Source organism: Hyperolius riggenbachi, unplaced genomic scaffold (assembly GCF_040937935.1).
Source record: "Hyperolius riggenbachi isolate aHypRig1 unplaced genomic scaffold, aHypRig1.pri scaffold_173, whole genome shotgun sequence".
NCBI classification, from domain to species: domain Eukaryota; kingdom Metazoa; phylum Chordata; class Amphibia; order Anura; family Hyperoliidae; genus Hyperolius; species Hyperolius riggenbachi.
This window is the reverse complement of record NW_027152384.1, coordinates 202,171-220,996: the sequence shown is the minus strand read 5'-3', so window position 1 is coordinate 220,996 and position 18,826 is coordinate 202,171. Positions and strand designations below refer to the sequence as shown.

General features: G+C 42.5%; 1 protein-coding gene across 1 annotated transcript in view; it reads right to left on the bottom strand.

Annotated features, from left to right (window-relative positions):
• The window catches only part of LOC137543708 (collagen alpha-6(VI) chain-like), a 191,112-nt gene that overhangs the window by 14,356 nt on the left and 157,930 nt on the right, over window positions 1–18,826 (bottom strand). The window contains 3 exon segments of the mRNA XM_068264830.1: window positions 448–1,098; window positions 10,073–10,169; window positions 14,284–14,777. Coding sequence (XP_068120931.1) covers window positions 448–1,098; window positions 10,073–10,169; window positions 14,284–14,777 — 1,242 coding nt within the window.

The window sequence follows — 18,826 nt, the reverse complement described above, 5'->3', positions numbered from 1 at the left end:
GTACTTACAAAAACTGTGGAGAGAACTGGAGGGTGTACTAACAAAAACTGCGGAGAGGACTGGCAGGGTAATAACAGACTGATAGACTGGCAGGGATAATGATGTGGCATCACGCTGCAGCTGTATTAAGCAAACAGCACTGAGGCATAACACTGGTGCAGTACATTCACACTCTAGATTGCCTTTACCTTTGTTACCAGAGAGTGTAAAGGAACATATATTTAATGTCTATAAACCTTTATTGCCTGACTCAACACATTTTTAAAAGACATAAATGGCAAATGTTATTCCTTCTGAATGCCCAATCCAGTGACCCTACATGATGTTCTCCATTAAAACTGGTGGCTAATAATACCAACTCTTCACTTTTACAACCCTATTTCCAGTTCACATGTATTCTTAAATGTGTAGCATATTTTCTTCAGCTGATTTTCTCAGTGTACTTACGTCTTATGGAATTAATAAAACACTTCATAAATCCAACAGCATATCCAAAGTCTGGTTTGTGAATTCTGCCAAGCTGGAGCAGATGTTGGTCTATGGGAATACTTGGAAGGTCTATCAGTTCGGTGTCATTGTAGGTTTTCCCTGTGAAAATAACAAACAGTGGATATCCTTTGCACTTGGCACTCAGAGAAGCCTCGCTGAGCGTTTCTTTGTCCCATGAGCTTGTCTCTCCAGATACTATTAAGATGATGGCTTTGTGTTTCCTTAGATCTGGTGCAGTGGATAAGACATTCTCAATTGTCCATTGCAAGGTAAAACCCAAGGCAAGAGGACCTCGCAGATGGCCTGTATTTTCTTGTAGGTGCTTCTTCATGAGCAGACTGTCGTCATATGTTGTTAGATCAAACTCTAGATGAGGCTTTTCCTCACTGTTTGGCCTAAATCCAAAGGGTGTATTGCTTACTACAGCCACCCGGTCACCTTTGCTTGAGACATCCAGCTGATCAATCATTGTACTGATGAACCCTTTCGCTGCTTCAAAGTCATCTTGCTTCATGCTGTAGGAACTGTCTAGAAGAAATGCTATGTCCATTGGCTGCCTCTCCACTGTAAGTGTGTTTGTCAAACACTGAGGATCTGGCTTACATGTATCTGAAAGTAATAATTAAATTACAATGAAAGCAATCAGTACAGACATCTACAACCAAAAGGATGGTTTATACTACAATGTTATGGACTATTCCTGACAAGTGTTGAAGGGAGTCCTTCAGCATCAGACATTGTTAACATTTACTAAGCCAAAGAAAGCGAGTATGTTATTTGAGGATCACTGCAGCCATTGCCTGGAGCATAAAGCTTAGTAGTGATGGGTGGGAATCACTTGGCAAAAAACTGAAACAACATCACAGGTCACATGGCCAGTGCAGGAGGTCTGTGACGATACTTTTATCGGCAAATGCAAAGTGGAAGTGGTAACGCTGACTTCTCTTGTTTACATTTACATTATTCCTTTTTCCCCAGGCTGCTTATTTGTACAATACTGTATATTTAGCACCGGTGCCATTTTTCATGTCTTACAAATGTTATCAGGCATCAACTCAATTGTAACCAGACTGAAGAAAGCAGCCGACCATGGGTTTCACAATGACATATGAAGCATGTGCCACCGTTTCTTTTACTATATCCAAAGTCAGCGTCACATGGGGCAAAAAACATGTTTACTATGACAGAAGTTTTATTATATCTCATTTTACTATTGTTTACTATACCAGGCGTTGCTCCCATAGACTTATAATGGAGATTGGCCAGGACCCGGAGAAGCAATTTACTATACCCGAATGATTACTATGCTGGAATTTATTCTAACGAGATTATGCTTTACTTGTTGACCTAAGCCCGTTTAAAAAGGTATTTGTAGTAGTTACAGAGGCGCCAGCAGAATAAAAATTAGTAGTCTATTAAAACCAAATAAAAAATTAGGGCACCGGGGTGGATCCATCTACCCAATATATATGTCACAACCACTATATATGGTATCCAGAAAAATATATATTTAATTAGTACTCCACATAAAATTATGCAACGCGTTTCGCGGGTCCCAAGCCAGCTTCCTCAGGCAAATACAAGAGCAGGAGTAACTCCGAGGTTGTGCAGATAGGTGCGGCGCCCCTGAGTGGGGACAGGCTGAATATCCCCATATGCGATTGGAGTGGTTGCCTGAGGTCGGTAACCCAGACTTGTGAGTATATCCATATCTGCTGTACAAATTGAAGATTACCTTATATTAACAATAATACACTATTGGGGGCTCTCGGTTGTTCTTTCTATTTGTCCTGTTAAAAAGGGTTCTTGGTCTCTGTCACACCGCTGCATGTCAGTGCGCATGCGCACGCACCCGTCCCCCACGCGCGCACACCCGTACACCCGCTCACACGCCCACCTGGCTCCCTGGCCCTGTCCTCATGTCCTAACGGCTGTCCGCGCTGCACATGTGCAGTAGCACAAACGCACGGACACAGGGACAGGATGATGCAGGGACACTTAGGTTTTATAGGATAGGAGAGGGGGGTGGCATTATTTGCTGCACACAGTCAAGCTCAGCATGCTTTTACCTCACAATGCTGCTATACTTATGTATAGCGAGCCCGGCATGAAGCATTCTTGAACCTTTCCCTAGTACTCCCTATTGGTCCCTCAACAGACTAGTAGGAATCCTCTTCAGGGTGAGGCTGAAGTCAGCGGTAGAGTGTCAGGGGCTTCACGGAGGTCTCTGGGGTGTAGATGGTAGAATGGCGGACAATTTCACACAAAAAAAATGCAAAACTGAAACCCTGCCAGGATGATTCTGCTCATGCATTGTTTTTACGGTTATATAAATTATATGGTAATACTGTATATAACCAACAGAAAAATTAGTTTCATATACATAATGTATAGTATTTTTTTGTTGTTGTTGCAAACTCTCAGTCATTCCACCATGGAGTAGAGGCCAACCAGTTTGGACAGGCTTCATCGCAACGCTGTCCCGTTGATCATGGCCTCACATCGTGGTGTTCAAAAACATTACTAGAAAATAAGAGGAAGAGAAAAAAAGGCATTAAAAAGAAAAAGGTGTATGGATGTATGTAGGATGGAAAAGAGGAAAGGGAAAGTGAAGGAGAAAAAAATAAGGAAGAGGCAAGAAAGGTTGGGAGGAAGTGTTAGTTCTAATAATCATATTAGTATTTTAGCCACAAAACAATACACAGTAACAAAGAATTAAAATGCATATTGGCTATGAGGACATTTATCAATTACAGTTACCAAGGAAAAGCTAGAAATATGTATAATTTATATCACGTTTTCTGCGTGAATGCACACTTATAAGGCTCGGTTCACACTTGCGTTAAAAAACGATCCGTTCCTGGAACAGATACTGTACTAATGGAACAGAAGCGAACAGTATAGATGCGACATGTTAATCTATGGAACCGTTCACATCCGTCTGTTCAAACAGATCCGTTCCGTACGTTCCGCTGAACAGACCGCAAGTTTCCTGCAGCACCAATTTTTCCAGACGGCAGAGCCCTGCAGAACGAAAACGGAAGCTGTTACTTACATATTTTATCCCAAAAATGATTTGAAGGAGAATGAGTTCTCCTTCAAATCATTTTTGGGATAAAATATGTAAGTATATAATGAAATGTTTTTATATTAATTATATAGCGCACATTCGGGTTCACTTATTGAGGTGATGACGTGAAGGTAAGCACGTCCATCTCCTTCTTCATGTATATAATTTTTCAGGGTAATATGACTGATGTGTCTGTGTGGGTAAGCACAGACCACCACTCTGATAGAAAAAAATTGCACACATGTACGCACTGTTTGGGTTTTGCATGACTGGTGGAACTGTGTAGGTGAGCGCAGAGCACCTCTCATGATATGTATCCACAGTTTATCGAGGTACACTGATTATCTGATTGGGTCACGCTAGTGGTGGCATGGCCCGGGTGAGTAGACCATGCCCCCTTACTGCACTTGTATGATGTGGGTTCCGAGATATATATATATATATATATATATATATATATATATATATATATGCAGATATACATGCACATATGTATTGTTATACTTATATAAATTCCCATTTTTCTGTTCAATAGATCGTTTAGTGCTTGGTTATTATTTTGCTAATCACAGGAGCCCCTCTTAACCTCCAACTTTCCAGGATATCCAAAGAATGTCGATAGCTACTCACCAACCGCTGTAACTTGTCTACAGCACCTGCGTATATGAGAGAAGCCACTTAATCTTTGTACTGGATCCCCTACTGGTGGTTTATGGAATGGACACTGTACGACATCTGCTGCTTTAAATATGCATATGACTTCTTATGGAAAAGATCATTACTGATCTCTGCTTTCATCTACAAAAATGTACGCTTTTGAAGGCTAACCCTTTTTGGGATTTAATATTGGAGGGGTCTCATTATTGAATGCTACATTATGGACACTACTTGTTTGTGCCAGTTGCGCATATGAAGGACACTGAAATGTGCCCCCCTCACAAATTGATTGTATATCTTTAATAGCTGGTGCCAACACCCAGCTAGAGGGATGTCTCTTACGTGTATTCTGTCTGACAATGTTGTATTTTTGTTCACTATTTTACATTATATTATACCTATATGTATTTACTGTCAAATGCTTTGGTAAGCTTTTTGGGCATCAGCGGCCACCGTAGATTAAAAATAGCAGGAACCAATATGCGTTCCAGTGTGAAAAGCAGTGACTTACTTCCGCTTCTGGATCCAGCTAATATGCAGCCAATCACGTACGATTGAGCGATCTATGGACACGTATACCCATGCGCCCTAGCCGCAAGCGTCATGAAGTACATAATTAGAATCTGCCCTATTAGATAGCTAGACTTACGGTGTCTCACATTTATAAGCGGTCCTTTACCCACAATCCCTCGCTCCTGACGAAGTGGTCACGTGGACCACGCCACGTGTGGAGTGTCTTGTGTGCCTCCCTCCGCCCTGACTCCATTGTTGCTCATGATTTATTACTGGACCCTGTCCTGGGAAAACGTATGTATACCACAATTATATTGTCCATCCCTGTTTGCACTGTTCATCATTAGCACTTTATAATATGTTTGTGAGCATATTTAAACTTTTGTATGTATTCACTGATCATGATTTTTCTATGCGCTGATTTGGAATCAATTGGTATACTTGCATCATAGATGGCATTAGCACTTTAATTATATTTATCAAGATTAGTTATCCTGGACCCGGGTCCTTACACTCCATATTGGGATCTATTGCAGAACCCAGATGGATGCTATGCAGTTTAAAAGGTTTACATTCATTTATAGGAGGTAAAGCACTGTTATTGAATGGTACTTTCCCAGAATCCCCACATTAAGTTGTGTTGTGGAGGGTTGCTTTTTTGCAATGCACATCATTTTAAATGGTTTTATAATTCTTGTCTCAGTGTTTGAATAAAGATTATTTGATGTTATATTATGGTGGTGCAGCCCATTTTTGGCCAGCTTGCACGCCGCATCATATCAGGAGTGCGGATTTTCTTCTGTATATATTGGAAATGGAAGCTGAAGGGCTGCATTGGGGGCAATGAGAAGACAGAATGTTTCTTCACACTAGTGAAGAAACAAACCTTTCTAAATAGAAAAATCCACTTGGGGGGTGGGGGTCTGTGGGGGATGTGGGGAAACGGAACAGAAAATGAGTGGCAAGGGAGTGGCCACAGATCCTATCGAACGGTTAATAGATTCGTTTTTACAGATCTGTTTGCCACTCCAACGTAAGTGTGAACCGGGCCTCAGTCTTTCGCAGACAGAGACCTATCCAGCTTTCTACAGAACACATGAACCTTGGCTTAGCTTGTAACATAGTATACATGTGAAGAAATGGCTGTGGTTTTTACCGAGGGGTGTTATGATGCTTCCATTTTAATTTGGGTAACCATGTTGGTAGGATAATAAAGGGTAAATATAAGAAGTATTCAGTAAATCAGGTAAGCGGTGGAAACATTTGCCACCAGGCCAGGTTTGCACGTCTACAATACATCTGTTTTCCAATCTTCTTCAGCACAGGAGTACTGCAGTAATTCCAGATTTCTATCATGTATGTTGTAGCCCGTAAAAGGACAACTGAAGCGAGAGTTATATGGCGGCTGCCATATTTATTTCCTTTTAAGCAATTACTGTTGCCTGTCCTGCTGATCCTCTACCTCTAATACTTTTAGCCATTGACCCAGAACATGCATAAGATCAGGTGGTGTTTCTGAAATTATTGTCAGAACTGATGAGATTAGCTGCATGCTTGTTTCATATGTTATTCAGACACTACTGCAGCCAAATAGATCAGCAGGGCTGCCAGGCAACTGGTATTGTTTAAAGAGGAGCTGTAAAGAGAAATTCAAAATGGACTCCTAGGCCTCGATTCACCAAGCGGTGATAACTCAGTTATCACGCCTAAAGGACTTTAGGCGTGATGACCTTTTCACCACTGAGTTATCACCGCTTTTTCCTGCTCTTCGCGCGAAGTTACCGCGCGAACGCGCGTTCGCGCGCGCGCAAAGTCCCATAGGGTTTAATGGGAGCTTCGCGCGAAGCGTCAGGTGCTGCGCGCGAACGCGCGTACGCGCGGTAACTTCGCGCGAAGCCCTTCTTATCATGCCTAAACTGAGTTTAGGCGTGATAAGGGCCTTTTCACCACGGTGCTAACACTTTGCACCGCTTGGTGAATCGAGCCCCTAGAGAGTGATTTATGAGTAAAGGAAGAAGAAATAGGGGAAGGTTAAAAATAAAGCTTCCCATCCTCGCAATGATGTGCAGTAAAAATGCCATACTCAGCATAGGGGGAAATCATTTTTACTCCTGGCAGAGTAACAGGTTTTTTTTTCTTTATTCCAGCAGTTGTAAACTAGAGTGAAGGCTGTAACCACCTTTTTTTTACCTGACTGATGTCATCTGTAGGCGCCCAATGGATGTGTGGAGAGAAGTACAGTTAGAAAACAGGTTGAAAGAGGCTAAAAGAGAAGAGCATGTTGTCTGTTTTTAGCAGTTTTAATAACTAATTTCAGCAGAGTAATGGCCTATTTCCACTACATGCGGATTCTGGATGCAGAAAAACTGACTCCAATGAAAGCCTATGGGCCTGTCTCCACTAAACGCGATTTTTCTGATGCAGATTTTCCCCTAGGCATTCATTGGAGTCAGTTTTTCTGCATCCATTCTGCATCAATTCTGCATCCAATCTGGGTGTAGTTGAAATAGCCCTGTATTTACCTGCGGCATGTCAATTAGCCAGCGCTCCCCGCCTCTGTCCCCACCGCTGTGAGCTTCCTCCAATTGGAAGCTAAATCGTGACTTCCTGGGGGACTAGAGGTGGCCATAGCGAAATACAGAGCCATGTTATTATGCAAAGGACATGCCTCTGTGTTCTCTTCAGATTTAAAATACCTGCCTTGGGTTCTCTTTAAGTCTGAAAAAAGCAGTTTAACTTACCCGGGGCTTCTTGCAACCTCCTGTAGTCAACCTGTGCGCGCTGTACTTCCACTACCCTCTAGTCAGCAGCGGTGACCCCTCAAAGCTAGCCAGCCACGCGCCTCCTCATCACGTCCTTGTGCACGGCAACATTCTGCACATGCAAAGTAAGGGAAAAGCACTAATGCGCATGCGCAGTATGCTTCCGGCATAGGGAGCATAATCAGGGTGCAAGTGGCTCGGGGCCGCACATGCGCAGTAGCCTGCAACTGGCCACCTTTGAGGGGGTCATCACTTTTGGCTGGAGGGTCGCGGAAGGACGGAGCTGGAACAGGATGAATTCAGGGGGCTGCAAGAAGCCCTGGGTAAGGCCCTGTTTATCAGTTGGTACGCATTTTTTCTTCTTCTCAATAGCAGTGGATTATGAAAAAGACTTCAGTTAAAACGTGTTGTGTGAAAGGTGTCATAGGAAAACATGGGACTTACTTTAACTAACTATAACTGAGAGCAACTGGTTAAAGAGAACCTGAACTGAAAATAAAAAGTAAAAATAACCATACACAGGTCATACTTACCTCCTGTGTAGTCTACTCCTCAATCTCTCTCTGCTCTCCCGCATCCTGTTTGTCCACTGTGATCAATGGAATTTTCAGTCCTCCTTTTAAAAATGGCCACTATCCCATAACTGCTTCCTGGTCAGCACACTGTTAAACTGTAATATCACCCACTTGAGCCATAGAGAAAAATTGACATTACATTGCACATCAGTTGTAACTGACAGCAGCTGATATGTAACTGACAGCAACTGGTATATTTCAGTTCTGACAAAATATTGTCAGAACTGGAATGGATCACAGTAAGAAGAAAATGCTGTGCTTCTGAGAGGAACTGTTAGTGAGGTACTTGTGTAGCGTGTATCAAAAAAGGGCGCCTGGAAAAAGGGTGCGGGATATAGCCGAAATTATAAGTTGTAATGTAAAACAATATTTTTTTTTTTATAGCTTATAAATGAAAATATAGTACTAAATCGGTTCAATAAACGGAAATGAAGCGGCAAAATACCGTCCATAACAACAAACGAATTCGGAAATGAAACTTCAAATAGCGTCTATAACTAAAAAACGATATTTACACTTGTATTAAGCATAGTAATACAATGGTAGATCTTACAGGTATTTTACTGCAATTATACCTAACTGTAGGCTCTCCCTATCCCTAACCCCCCCCCCCCCCCCTTTGTGTAAATATACATAATTTAATAAATTGTGTATATTACAAATATTGTACTGTAACTATACCTATCCCTACTCTCACACATAACCCTCCCTGTACCTATCCCTAACCCCTAGACCCCCCACAGTGGTGCCTAACCCTAACCACCCCCCTGGTGGTGCCTAACCCTAACCACCCCCCTGGTGGTGCCTAACCCTAACCACCCCCCTGGTGGTGCCTAACCCTAACCACCCCCCTGGTGGTGCCTAACCCTAACCACCCCCCCTGGTGGTACCTAACCCTAAACACCCCCCCCCCCCTGGTGGTGCCTAACCCTAACCACCCCCCCTGGTGGTGTATACTGTACTGTAACTATACCTATCCCTACTCTCACACAGAACCCTCCCTGTACCTATCCCTAACCCCTAGACCCCCCTGGTGGTGCCTAACCCTAAGACCCCCCCTGGTGGTGCATAACCCTAACCACCCCCCTGGTGGTGCCTAACCCTAACCATCCCCCTGGTGGTGCCTAACCCTAACCATCCCCCTGGTGGTGCCTAACCCTTACCTTCCCCGCTGCACATACACCCTTACACACATATAAACAATAATATATTTAATCCTTAAAATACTTCACTATAAATAACTATAGCCTCATAGCCTCTCATAATACTAACAAACACAGTGAAATCTCTACTCAGCTCTGCAGCATGAACAGAGCTCAGCACCTCACACAGCAAGCTTGTGCTGTCTCTGCACACTTCTACCTTGAGCCTGTCCTACAGTGAAGACAGCACAGCCAGGGCCGGTTCTATAACAGTGGGGCCCCCGGGGCAGAATAAATCCAGGGGCCCCACAATAGACCAAAAAGCAGCATTTGGGGCCCTTTTTTGCAACAGATTTCCCTCCTGAGTCCCTGGGCTGGCTGCTCACCATCAATCCCAATCACCACCCAACTTAACTGTGCTTCCTGGGCCCCTGCAGAGTCTTTGACAGTGTAGCTTCTCACCTGCCCCCCAGCAGCACAGATGAGATGCTATTCTGCCAAAGACTCTGCAGAGGCCCCAGGGATCAACAGTTAAGATGCGAGGGAGATGCCTTAGGGTCCCCTACAGGCTTTGGGGCCATGGGGCAATTGCCCCCTTTGCCTCTATGGTAGCGCCGGCCCTGAGCACAACTGCCACTATCCAGAAGACTGTGCTTCCTAGACTTAATTAATATACAGCTGCAGATCTGTGGCCTCAGGGGGCGGGGCTAATGTCTTAAAGCCCCGCCTATCTGAACAGTGTATGGCCAGCTTTATTTCTATTTATCAGATGTAGAGCTAAGCCAAGATCTGTTGCTTCACTAGAACATAGGATAGGAAGAATGGGGGTGTGAGGTGAAATCCTGGTGCTTTGATAAAACTTACCAAGACAAACAGTGCAGGCCTGCAGTGTGTCTATTGATGGCTTATAGTCGCCACTTCGTGGAATATTCATCGTTAGGAAAGTCCCTGTATCATCCATCTATTGCAATAAAACATTGTCCATTAGTTCAAACTCTTATAAATTAAAGTTTATAAAGCAAATTAATATTATGCAATTTAAGGCTGTGTTATACTGAAAACTGCAAACGCAGTGCAATATTACATTTAAACTACTCTGCGATTGTGTTTGCATTTTTACTGGCTGCTTGGAACACAAATACAGAAGAAATGTAACATGCAGAGTGTCAGGCAAAATCAAATGGAGTAATATTATAAAAGGGCTCCTGCAATTTTACTTAGTTTGCTGATGTCCTTGCGCTTTGCAATCTGCATGCGATCTGAAATGGCTCGTAAATCATAGCAAATGACTTCACTAGCAATCACTTTTATACTGTACTTAGTTTGTAGTATAGAACAGCCCTAATCAGCATTTGCTAAATAACATAGGAATCTCAGTAGGTATTTTCCACTACCATGATTCGATTTTTACAAAAGTGCAATTGCGCTGCGGAGTGATTTTTACCGCAGTTTTGCAATACATTGCATAGCAAAATCACGATCGCAATCGCAGAAAAAAATTAGGGACTTGCTGAATCGCAATCGCTAGCGATTGTTAGTGGAAAAGGGCCCTAAGCCCAGCAGTGTTCCTAGCAGGCAAAGGGCCTGATTCATAAAGCGGTGCAAAGTGTTTGCACGCCTGTGAAAAGCCCTTTATCATGCCTAAACTCAGTTTAGGCGTGATAAAATGAAACTCGCGCGAAATCCCGCGCGCAAAGTTTTGCGCGCGCAATCGCGTGGCGCAAGGTGCAGTGCGCGCGATGCGCCCATTAAACCCTATGGGCGCTGCGCGCGAAGTTGCGCGATTGCGCGTGCAAAACCTTGCGCACGGGACTTTGCGCGCGATAAAGAGCACAGAACGGTGCTAACTCAGTGGTGCAAAGCTTATCACGCCTAAAGTCTTTTAGGCGTGATAACTGAGTTATCACCGCTTTGTGAATCAGGCCCAAAAAATGCATGGCACATTTTTTCTGTGTTTTCTCCTTGGGTCCCAAGCATCCAGGGAAAACGCAGCAAAATTACCTTGAAATCTCATTGCATTTGCAATTGCAAGCACAGTGGGGTTTATTTACAATTTTACAGTGCGATTTTGCTGCAATTTGTCTGTGATTGCATTTTGCAATATTTTATGTCCGCTAAGAACACAAGGAGAAATGCAGCATGCAGGACATTTGTGATCAGGCGGAATCTGATTGCACTCGGATTGCAGTAGGTTGCTGCGATTTTCTTCACTTTAAAGAGGCCCTTGCGTTTTGCAATCTGCAAAATGCAGCAAATTGCATCTAGTATAAAATATTTGTAACTCTTTGTCTGACAGCAAACATATGGTTTGGAGTTAGTGCAAAGGCCTGTGTATAGGTTTCTCTAATGTTGTTGTCATCATTTCTGGTGATTGTTTTGGTACAATTCCTTTTGTGCCTGCAGGAGCCTCAGTGAATGCATGGAGCAGCAGATTGCATGTCTGTCCCTCTCCATACAGCAGCACATACACTCATTCCAGCTCATGCACGCATTCTAAAACTTGAGTTACCAAATTTCAGGTCCCGCCCTGTGCCTATTTTACTTCAGAAAGGCTCCTCCAGATCAACAGCTTTATATAATCTAAGGACGATCTCTTTCATTTTTTTCTGGGACTGTTAACACATCATGGCGTTCTATAATCACATTGCAGATACTGTACAAGAGTGACTGCAACTCCAATAGTATCCCTTCCTGGCCTTATAGAGGAATATCAACCAACGGATATTTATGATCCAGGCAAAACTCATTCAAAAATAAAACTTCATGTTTTATTCCATCCTCATAAGGAATCAATTGAAATTGACATAATTGTATAAAATGTACTTATCATCGTATTAGATCAGTAAGAAGGTGTGGAGGAAGGTTTTTCATTGCAATCTGGGCTTTCTCAAGACCGATGGTCTTTATTACAGTAGGTAGACAAAATCTGACAGATCTGACAAATTTTGGACCAGTCCATCTCCTCATGGGTAATTCTCATTATTGCTTTATTCTTTACAAATACACTCCATGGAAAGGATCTGGATGGCCTCCCTACATATTTGTACACTATTTACTATTTTGGCAGTTTGATTGAGCAACTGCCATTCTGTAAGTGCTTTTGAAAATAATGCATACCCTGACAACCCCCTGTAAGGGGATGGACTATTCCAAAACCCGTCAGATCTGTCAATTTTTTACTACCAACTACTACTGCAAGGCCCCTTTTACACTTAATCAGTTGCTTTCAGTTAAAACTGAAAGAAAACTGATTTTTAAAGTAATGCTCATGTTTCCCTATGGCACCTTTCACACTTAAGGCGTTTTCACTGAAATCTTCTTCCCAATGCACTGCTGTGGAAAAAACGCACACTAACGCGCACTAACGCATACTAACGCACACTAACGCATACCAACTGATTAAGTGTAAACTCACTTAACTAAGTGGCAGCAAAAAAAATTCTGCATTTGCGTAAACTCCATTTACACTTAATCAGTTGGTATGCATTAGTGTGCGTTAGTATGCGTTAGTATGCATTAGTATCTGTTTTTTCCATAGCAGTGCATTGGGAAGAAGATTTCAGTTAAAACGCGTATAGTGTAAAAGAGGCCATAGGGAAACATGGACATTACTTTGAAAATCAGTTTTATTTCAGTTATAACTGAGACCAACTAATTAAGCGTAAAAGGGCCCTAAAAGCAGCAAAAAAAATTATGTATTTGCTGCTGTATAAGACGCTCTAGAATATAAGATGCACCCAGGGTGAAAGGGCAAAAACCAGGGCAAAAAAATATTTACTAAACCTGGTACATCCATGTTCCAGGAGCATCTTGTAGAGGTTCTCCCCCAAATGGTGTCTTTGATGTGTCCCCCATATCTCCCCATATGTCCTCCTGTATCCCCATGTGTGCTCCTGTGTCCCCATATTTCTACCATAAGTCCTCCTGTATCCCCATGTGTCCTTCTGTATCCCCACGTGTCCTCCAGAATCCCTATGTGTCCCTCTCCATGTCTGCCATGTCCCCATGTGTCCCACAAGCCTCCCCATGTGTCCTCCATTTTCCCTCCTGTCTCCCCCATAGGTCCTCCTGTGTCCCCTCCCCTTCCTGCCTCCCTCTCGCTCTCTTGTGTCTCCTGAACCCCCCCCAACCACTACCAGGTGTAGCATGTGTAGCAGCTGCTTACCTATCCATGCACCCATGATAAATGCAGACATCCGTCTCCCCTATACTTCTCGCAATAGCAAGTGGTTTGAACTAATGACACGATCATTTCAAGCCGCTTACTAGATCAAGATGTGGAGAGGAGGTGGATGTCTGCAATCCTCACGAGCACATGGATAGGTAAGCAGCTGCTACACACGCTACATCCAGGGGGCCAGGAGACACAAGGGGAGGGAGACACACACGGGGGAACAGCAAACTGCACACACAGGCAGGGAATCCCCGACGTGCTGGCAGGTCGGTGGTTCGTATTGGCGGTCGTTCATAAGTCAGGGATTCCCTGCCTTTGCCGTATAAGATGCAGGGACTTTTTCTCCCCATTTTTGGGGAGGAAAAGTGTGTCTTATTCGGCAGCAAGTACGGTAACTCAAAGTGCATTTTACACTGGAGCAAATGTATTTAATAAATGTGTGCGTAGACATGGACTTTACATGAATTTTATTTTTTTGAGATAGTGATCCTTTAAGAAAAAGAAGGGTTTACAAGCATGCATACCTATGAAATCGTCACGCAGTCAATTGGGTGCAGGATGAGCCATATTACAGCTCACCCTGCTGCTGCTGAAATTCCGGGCGGCGTTAAATACTATTCCCCATCCGAGTCGCAGCAACTTGGAGGGAGAAGAAATTTGGGGTCCATCTATCACCGACACCCAAATTACATTGAAAATCCCGCTACACTGATATACTGTAGACGTAATAATATAATGTCTAGACGGTGCCCAGCTCGGGACCTTTATCTGGTACCTAGTCTCCACATCACTTTGAGGTGAGGTGAGGTGCCCATTGAGCCTAAATTGTAGGCAACTATTTTAAAATGTAGCAGTTAGCAATAGCCAAAATGTACACTAAATATGCAACATAGATTCATACCGAAAAAGCCTGTGTTATAGCAGGTACAGGGTTGAACGTAATGACTGCTGGTATAATCCCAAGAGCTTTATATTCCATCACTGCAGTGTTGATGGCATCCACATCTTTGGAAGGACCATTGCTGAAAAACACTGCAATCTTCCTTGCAGTGGAACTCTGAAGAGATCTCTTGAAGATATTTCTGGCCACAAACCTCATGCTGTTTCCAATGTTACGGCTTCTAGAGGACATTTTCAAAGGTATGTTCTTCACCGCTGTTAGGAGTTTCTCTTGGCTATGAAAGTCATAAAACCGTATCAGATAATTGGTATATGTGTCATAGGCCACCACTGCTACTCTGGCTCCCACAGGGCAGTTGCTTTCCCTGATTGTGATTCTGCTCAGCATATATGTGACCATTTCAATCATTCTTGTGTAGATTGCTTGTGTCATACCACTGGCGGCGTCTAGAGCAAAGACCAGCTCTGTTGGGTAGGCAGGGCAGGTTGGTTTTCCTAAACAAAATAAATAAAGGATCAGCTATGTTTCGCAGTTCCATGAAACAGACTTAGCAGTAAGAAAGTTGCTACTCCATGACTAATATTCACATTGGAATGGCTGATTCTCAGTATTGGTTGATAGGACCCATAATAAGTTCGCTAAATGCCACTTAAATATGTAAGTCTGTGCTGTCTTTATGTGTGGACTCCATCCAGTGCCCTGTTGGGTAAATGGAAGTTACCCAGTGGGAGTTTCCAAGAAGTAGGCTTTAATTGATATAAAAGATGAGCAAGACTAAAGGCTTGTACACACATCCACTTTTCCAACCAACTATCGTTCACACTTATTGCTCAGATGTTAATTTGAGACCTGTCCAGTGGATGCCCAAACGACAAACTGATAAGAGGCGGTTTGCCCCATCCAACAACTGTCAAGTCATTGCATGTGTACAAACAACTTCTAGTCGTTTGACCAACTAATAGACATGCAAACATACTGTATACATTCATTTGATCCAGTCCATTTTTTGTTTGATGTGTACAGTGGAGATCAGACGATAGCCGCCATTAGCAAGTTGGTTAAACGACATGTAAATTAGTTAATCAGCCTCTTTGTTGGTCAGTGTGTACAGGATGTTTGAACGTCTTGTTTGCTCTTAAAGTTGTTCAAAAGACCAAACCAAACAGCATCAGGCGTTAAGTTGGACTTGTGTACGAACCTTTAGCAATGTGCACTAAATCCACTTTATTTTCCCCGTTGAACTGCCTAAGAAACAATGTATAGGTTGACAAGACTGACCACTCTCTATATCCTTAAAAACTGTGATTCTACATGGAACAAAATATTTTGAAGGCTTGAGGCCGAATGGGTTAAATAGTTATAATAGTTTCAACCTTAGAAAGTATAAAACCCAAACTTTTCTTACCTTTGCAACAGGCTGAAAGAAGAAGAACGAGGCATTAATATTTTACAGTACATCACATTCTAACATACTTGTTACTATGATAGATCTTCTTCGACTCTAATTTATTTGAGCCACAAGGTAAAATTCCTCATTAATCTCTATTTCTGATAGTTTTTGCTGTTATACTTGGACAAATGCCTAGGCACAGCTATTGCACAATACCATAATTCATGGTCCATAGGAAGGAATAGCAGCCGCTCAATGTGTGTTATCACAGATATCCTTCAACATTCTACAGAGTTATGAAGGATCACATTTCTAAATGATGATGATATTCTTCTGCTGGGCTCTATTATTATGTACAGGCTCCCCCTTGTAATGCCTATCCTAGTCTAGTATTTTCATAGAGCAAACAATTATTTTCTTTGTGACTTTAATTAACTTGGATGACAACGACACAACCGAGAATACAGGTGTAGAATACCGGTGCTTTCCAATAAGTAAACACAAATCACAGTCAGGCTGCCAAATATATCACATCCACTTCAATGTCATCAAAACACATGTAGCTCAAATCCACAGCACTTGGACTTAAATGCTGGCCTGCAGTCACCCAAAAGTGCTCCACATATACAGATGACCATCACTAAGACAAAGTAAAGGAACCGGTAGTCAAAATGTTTCAAAATACTGGAGATTGGGCAAATTGTCGACTGGAATCATACTGGTTATATAGTGTATTTTGATACACAATATGCTGTTGATACTCTAAGGGTCCTTGTTGCAAGGGCTCACAATGTATTTGTTTACTGTTTTTATTGTTGTGATGTTTAAATCAAATGCTGTGAATCTTTTTTGGAACATTTTGACCTCTGGTTCCTTTCCTTGTCTTGGTGATGGTCACCTGTATATGTGGAGCACTTTTGCATGACTGCAGGCCAGCATTTACAGTAAGTCCAAGAACTGAGGATTTATGCTACATGAATTACACAACTGAATCAACTGTATATCAAATAATAATCAGGACTTTTGGCTAAGCGTTTTACTGTTTTATTTATCCCTCCTTTTAGGATACAGGTATGCTAAGCCCAGTATGTACTGTATAAGATGTTACACTGTGATTAAACTAATAGTAAACAAGTTACAGTGTGTTCTGACCTCTGCTTGAATAATGTGTGAAGTTTTGAATCAAGATGATACCATTTATTGGCTTAAAAGAAAAAGAATACGCTTTCGACTAATCAGACATCTTCATACTCAGTTGCTGTATGCTGACATGATGTTAGAACAAACAGCATATATACCATGTTGTTAGCATACAGGAATTGAGTCTGATGAAGGCTAATTAGCCAAAAGTTTACTCTTTTTCTTTTAAGCTTCTATTATAGAAAAGAGCAAAACCAGTAGTACAAGTACACTACACTATTAAATTTAATTATAAATTATTTTAAACACTGTTAGGGAAGAATATACTATGCTGTAAACAAAAGTACAGTATAAACTCAACTATAAGTCGAGAAATGTAGGACTGACTCACAGTATAAAAGTGTGTGTGTGTGTGTGTGGCGGGGGGGGGGGGAGTCGCCTTATCTGCACTTACAGCCAGGAATGGGAAGCAGCCTCAATTTGGTCCCCTCTCTGCAGCTCTGAAGCAGTTTCTCTGGCTCCTTCCTCCCACCCACCATAACCTAAATGTCTCTGCCCCCCCCCCCCCATCCCCTGGTAACACAATGTAGTGATCCCAACACGGAAGTCCCGTTCCTCACCTAGCTAGCGCCGGGCACTGTAACCTCTTGCGTACTTTGCTCACGCTGGTCTGCATAGCACACCCCCAATGTCATATGACATCGGAAACCGAAGGCGCACTATACAGACCAGCATGAGCAAAGGATGCAGCGTCCGGCGCTAGCTTGGTGAGGGACGGGACTTCCGTGTCAAGCTCACTACATTGTATTACCAGGTGAGATCAGGAAACGGAGACTGAGAGGCAGAGAAGCTAACAGCTTCACCGCTGCGAGGAGGGAGGTTTATACGGGGAAGTGGAGGGCATTTGAGGATTTGCGCCTGGACAGTAATCTGCACAGACAGCATTTGATTGCATGACAATGTATAATTCTGCTTCTAAATACTTCTCAGTAAATACAAAATCATCAAACTGTTTCATGGATAGGAACTGTAAACTCTTTATGCACTTTTGCCACCCCACCCACATGTGCCCCATCCTTCCCATACAATATATATATCCTCTTCGCATATTTGAATTCAAACCCTAGTGCAGCCTTCCATTTTTTGTGAATGGCATTACAGTTTTGTGCAATTAATTAGTTATGCATATAGTTTCGATTAAAAATGACCCATGTGTATGATTCACTGTTAAGTCCTAAACACAAAGTGCTTAATTAAAGCACAGATGCTGTTTTTTATTCTGAGCACCTTTTTACTTATCCAGTCATATGAAAAAAATACTGCAGGTCAATTGACCTATTGAGTAGTCACAGGTAAATCATGTTTTACGTAGTGGTGGTTGGGAAGGGGGTCTAAACAGGATAGGGTTCATGGCTGCATATGGGGCCCTGGAGGAGTTACTGGCTGCACTTGGGGACTAGGAGGGGTTAATAGCTACAATAATTTATGAAATGCAGCCATTACCTCCTCCTTAGGTGCAGCCATTAAGTTTGCTGGATAGACTTATATTTGAGTCATTAAAAATACCAGCTTAAGAGGGTCAAATATTGAGGTCGACTTATATCTGAGTATATACAGTAAATATTAATTTAAAACAATATATATGGTAAGGATGTATACCATTTGACTAACAGCGTAGTCCTATTTAGCAACAGAAATGCCTTTTCATGATTTGTTATATTAAAATAAACTCTGGGCAACCTCTCCTTACAGACATGTTTCTCTTGTACCACAACTGATCATTATTATATTCAAATAAGTGCTCTATGTGATTGCTTGAAAGTAACCTGCCCAACGTATTGGTAAAACCAGTCAAGGTTTGCAGGATGGCTTATGTTACCCAATATTTTGCAGCTTAAAGTGTACCAGAGACGACGCATACTTACCGTTTTATACATACCTCGGGCTTCCTCCAGCCCCATGCGCACGGATCGCCCCAACGCCATCCTCCGCTGCCTGAATCTCCGGTATCGG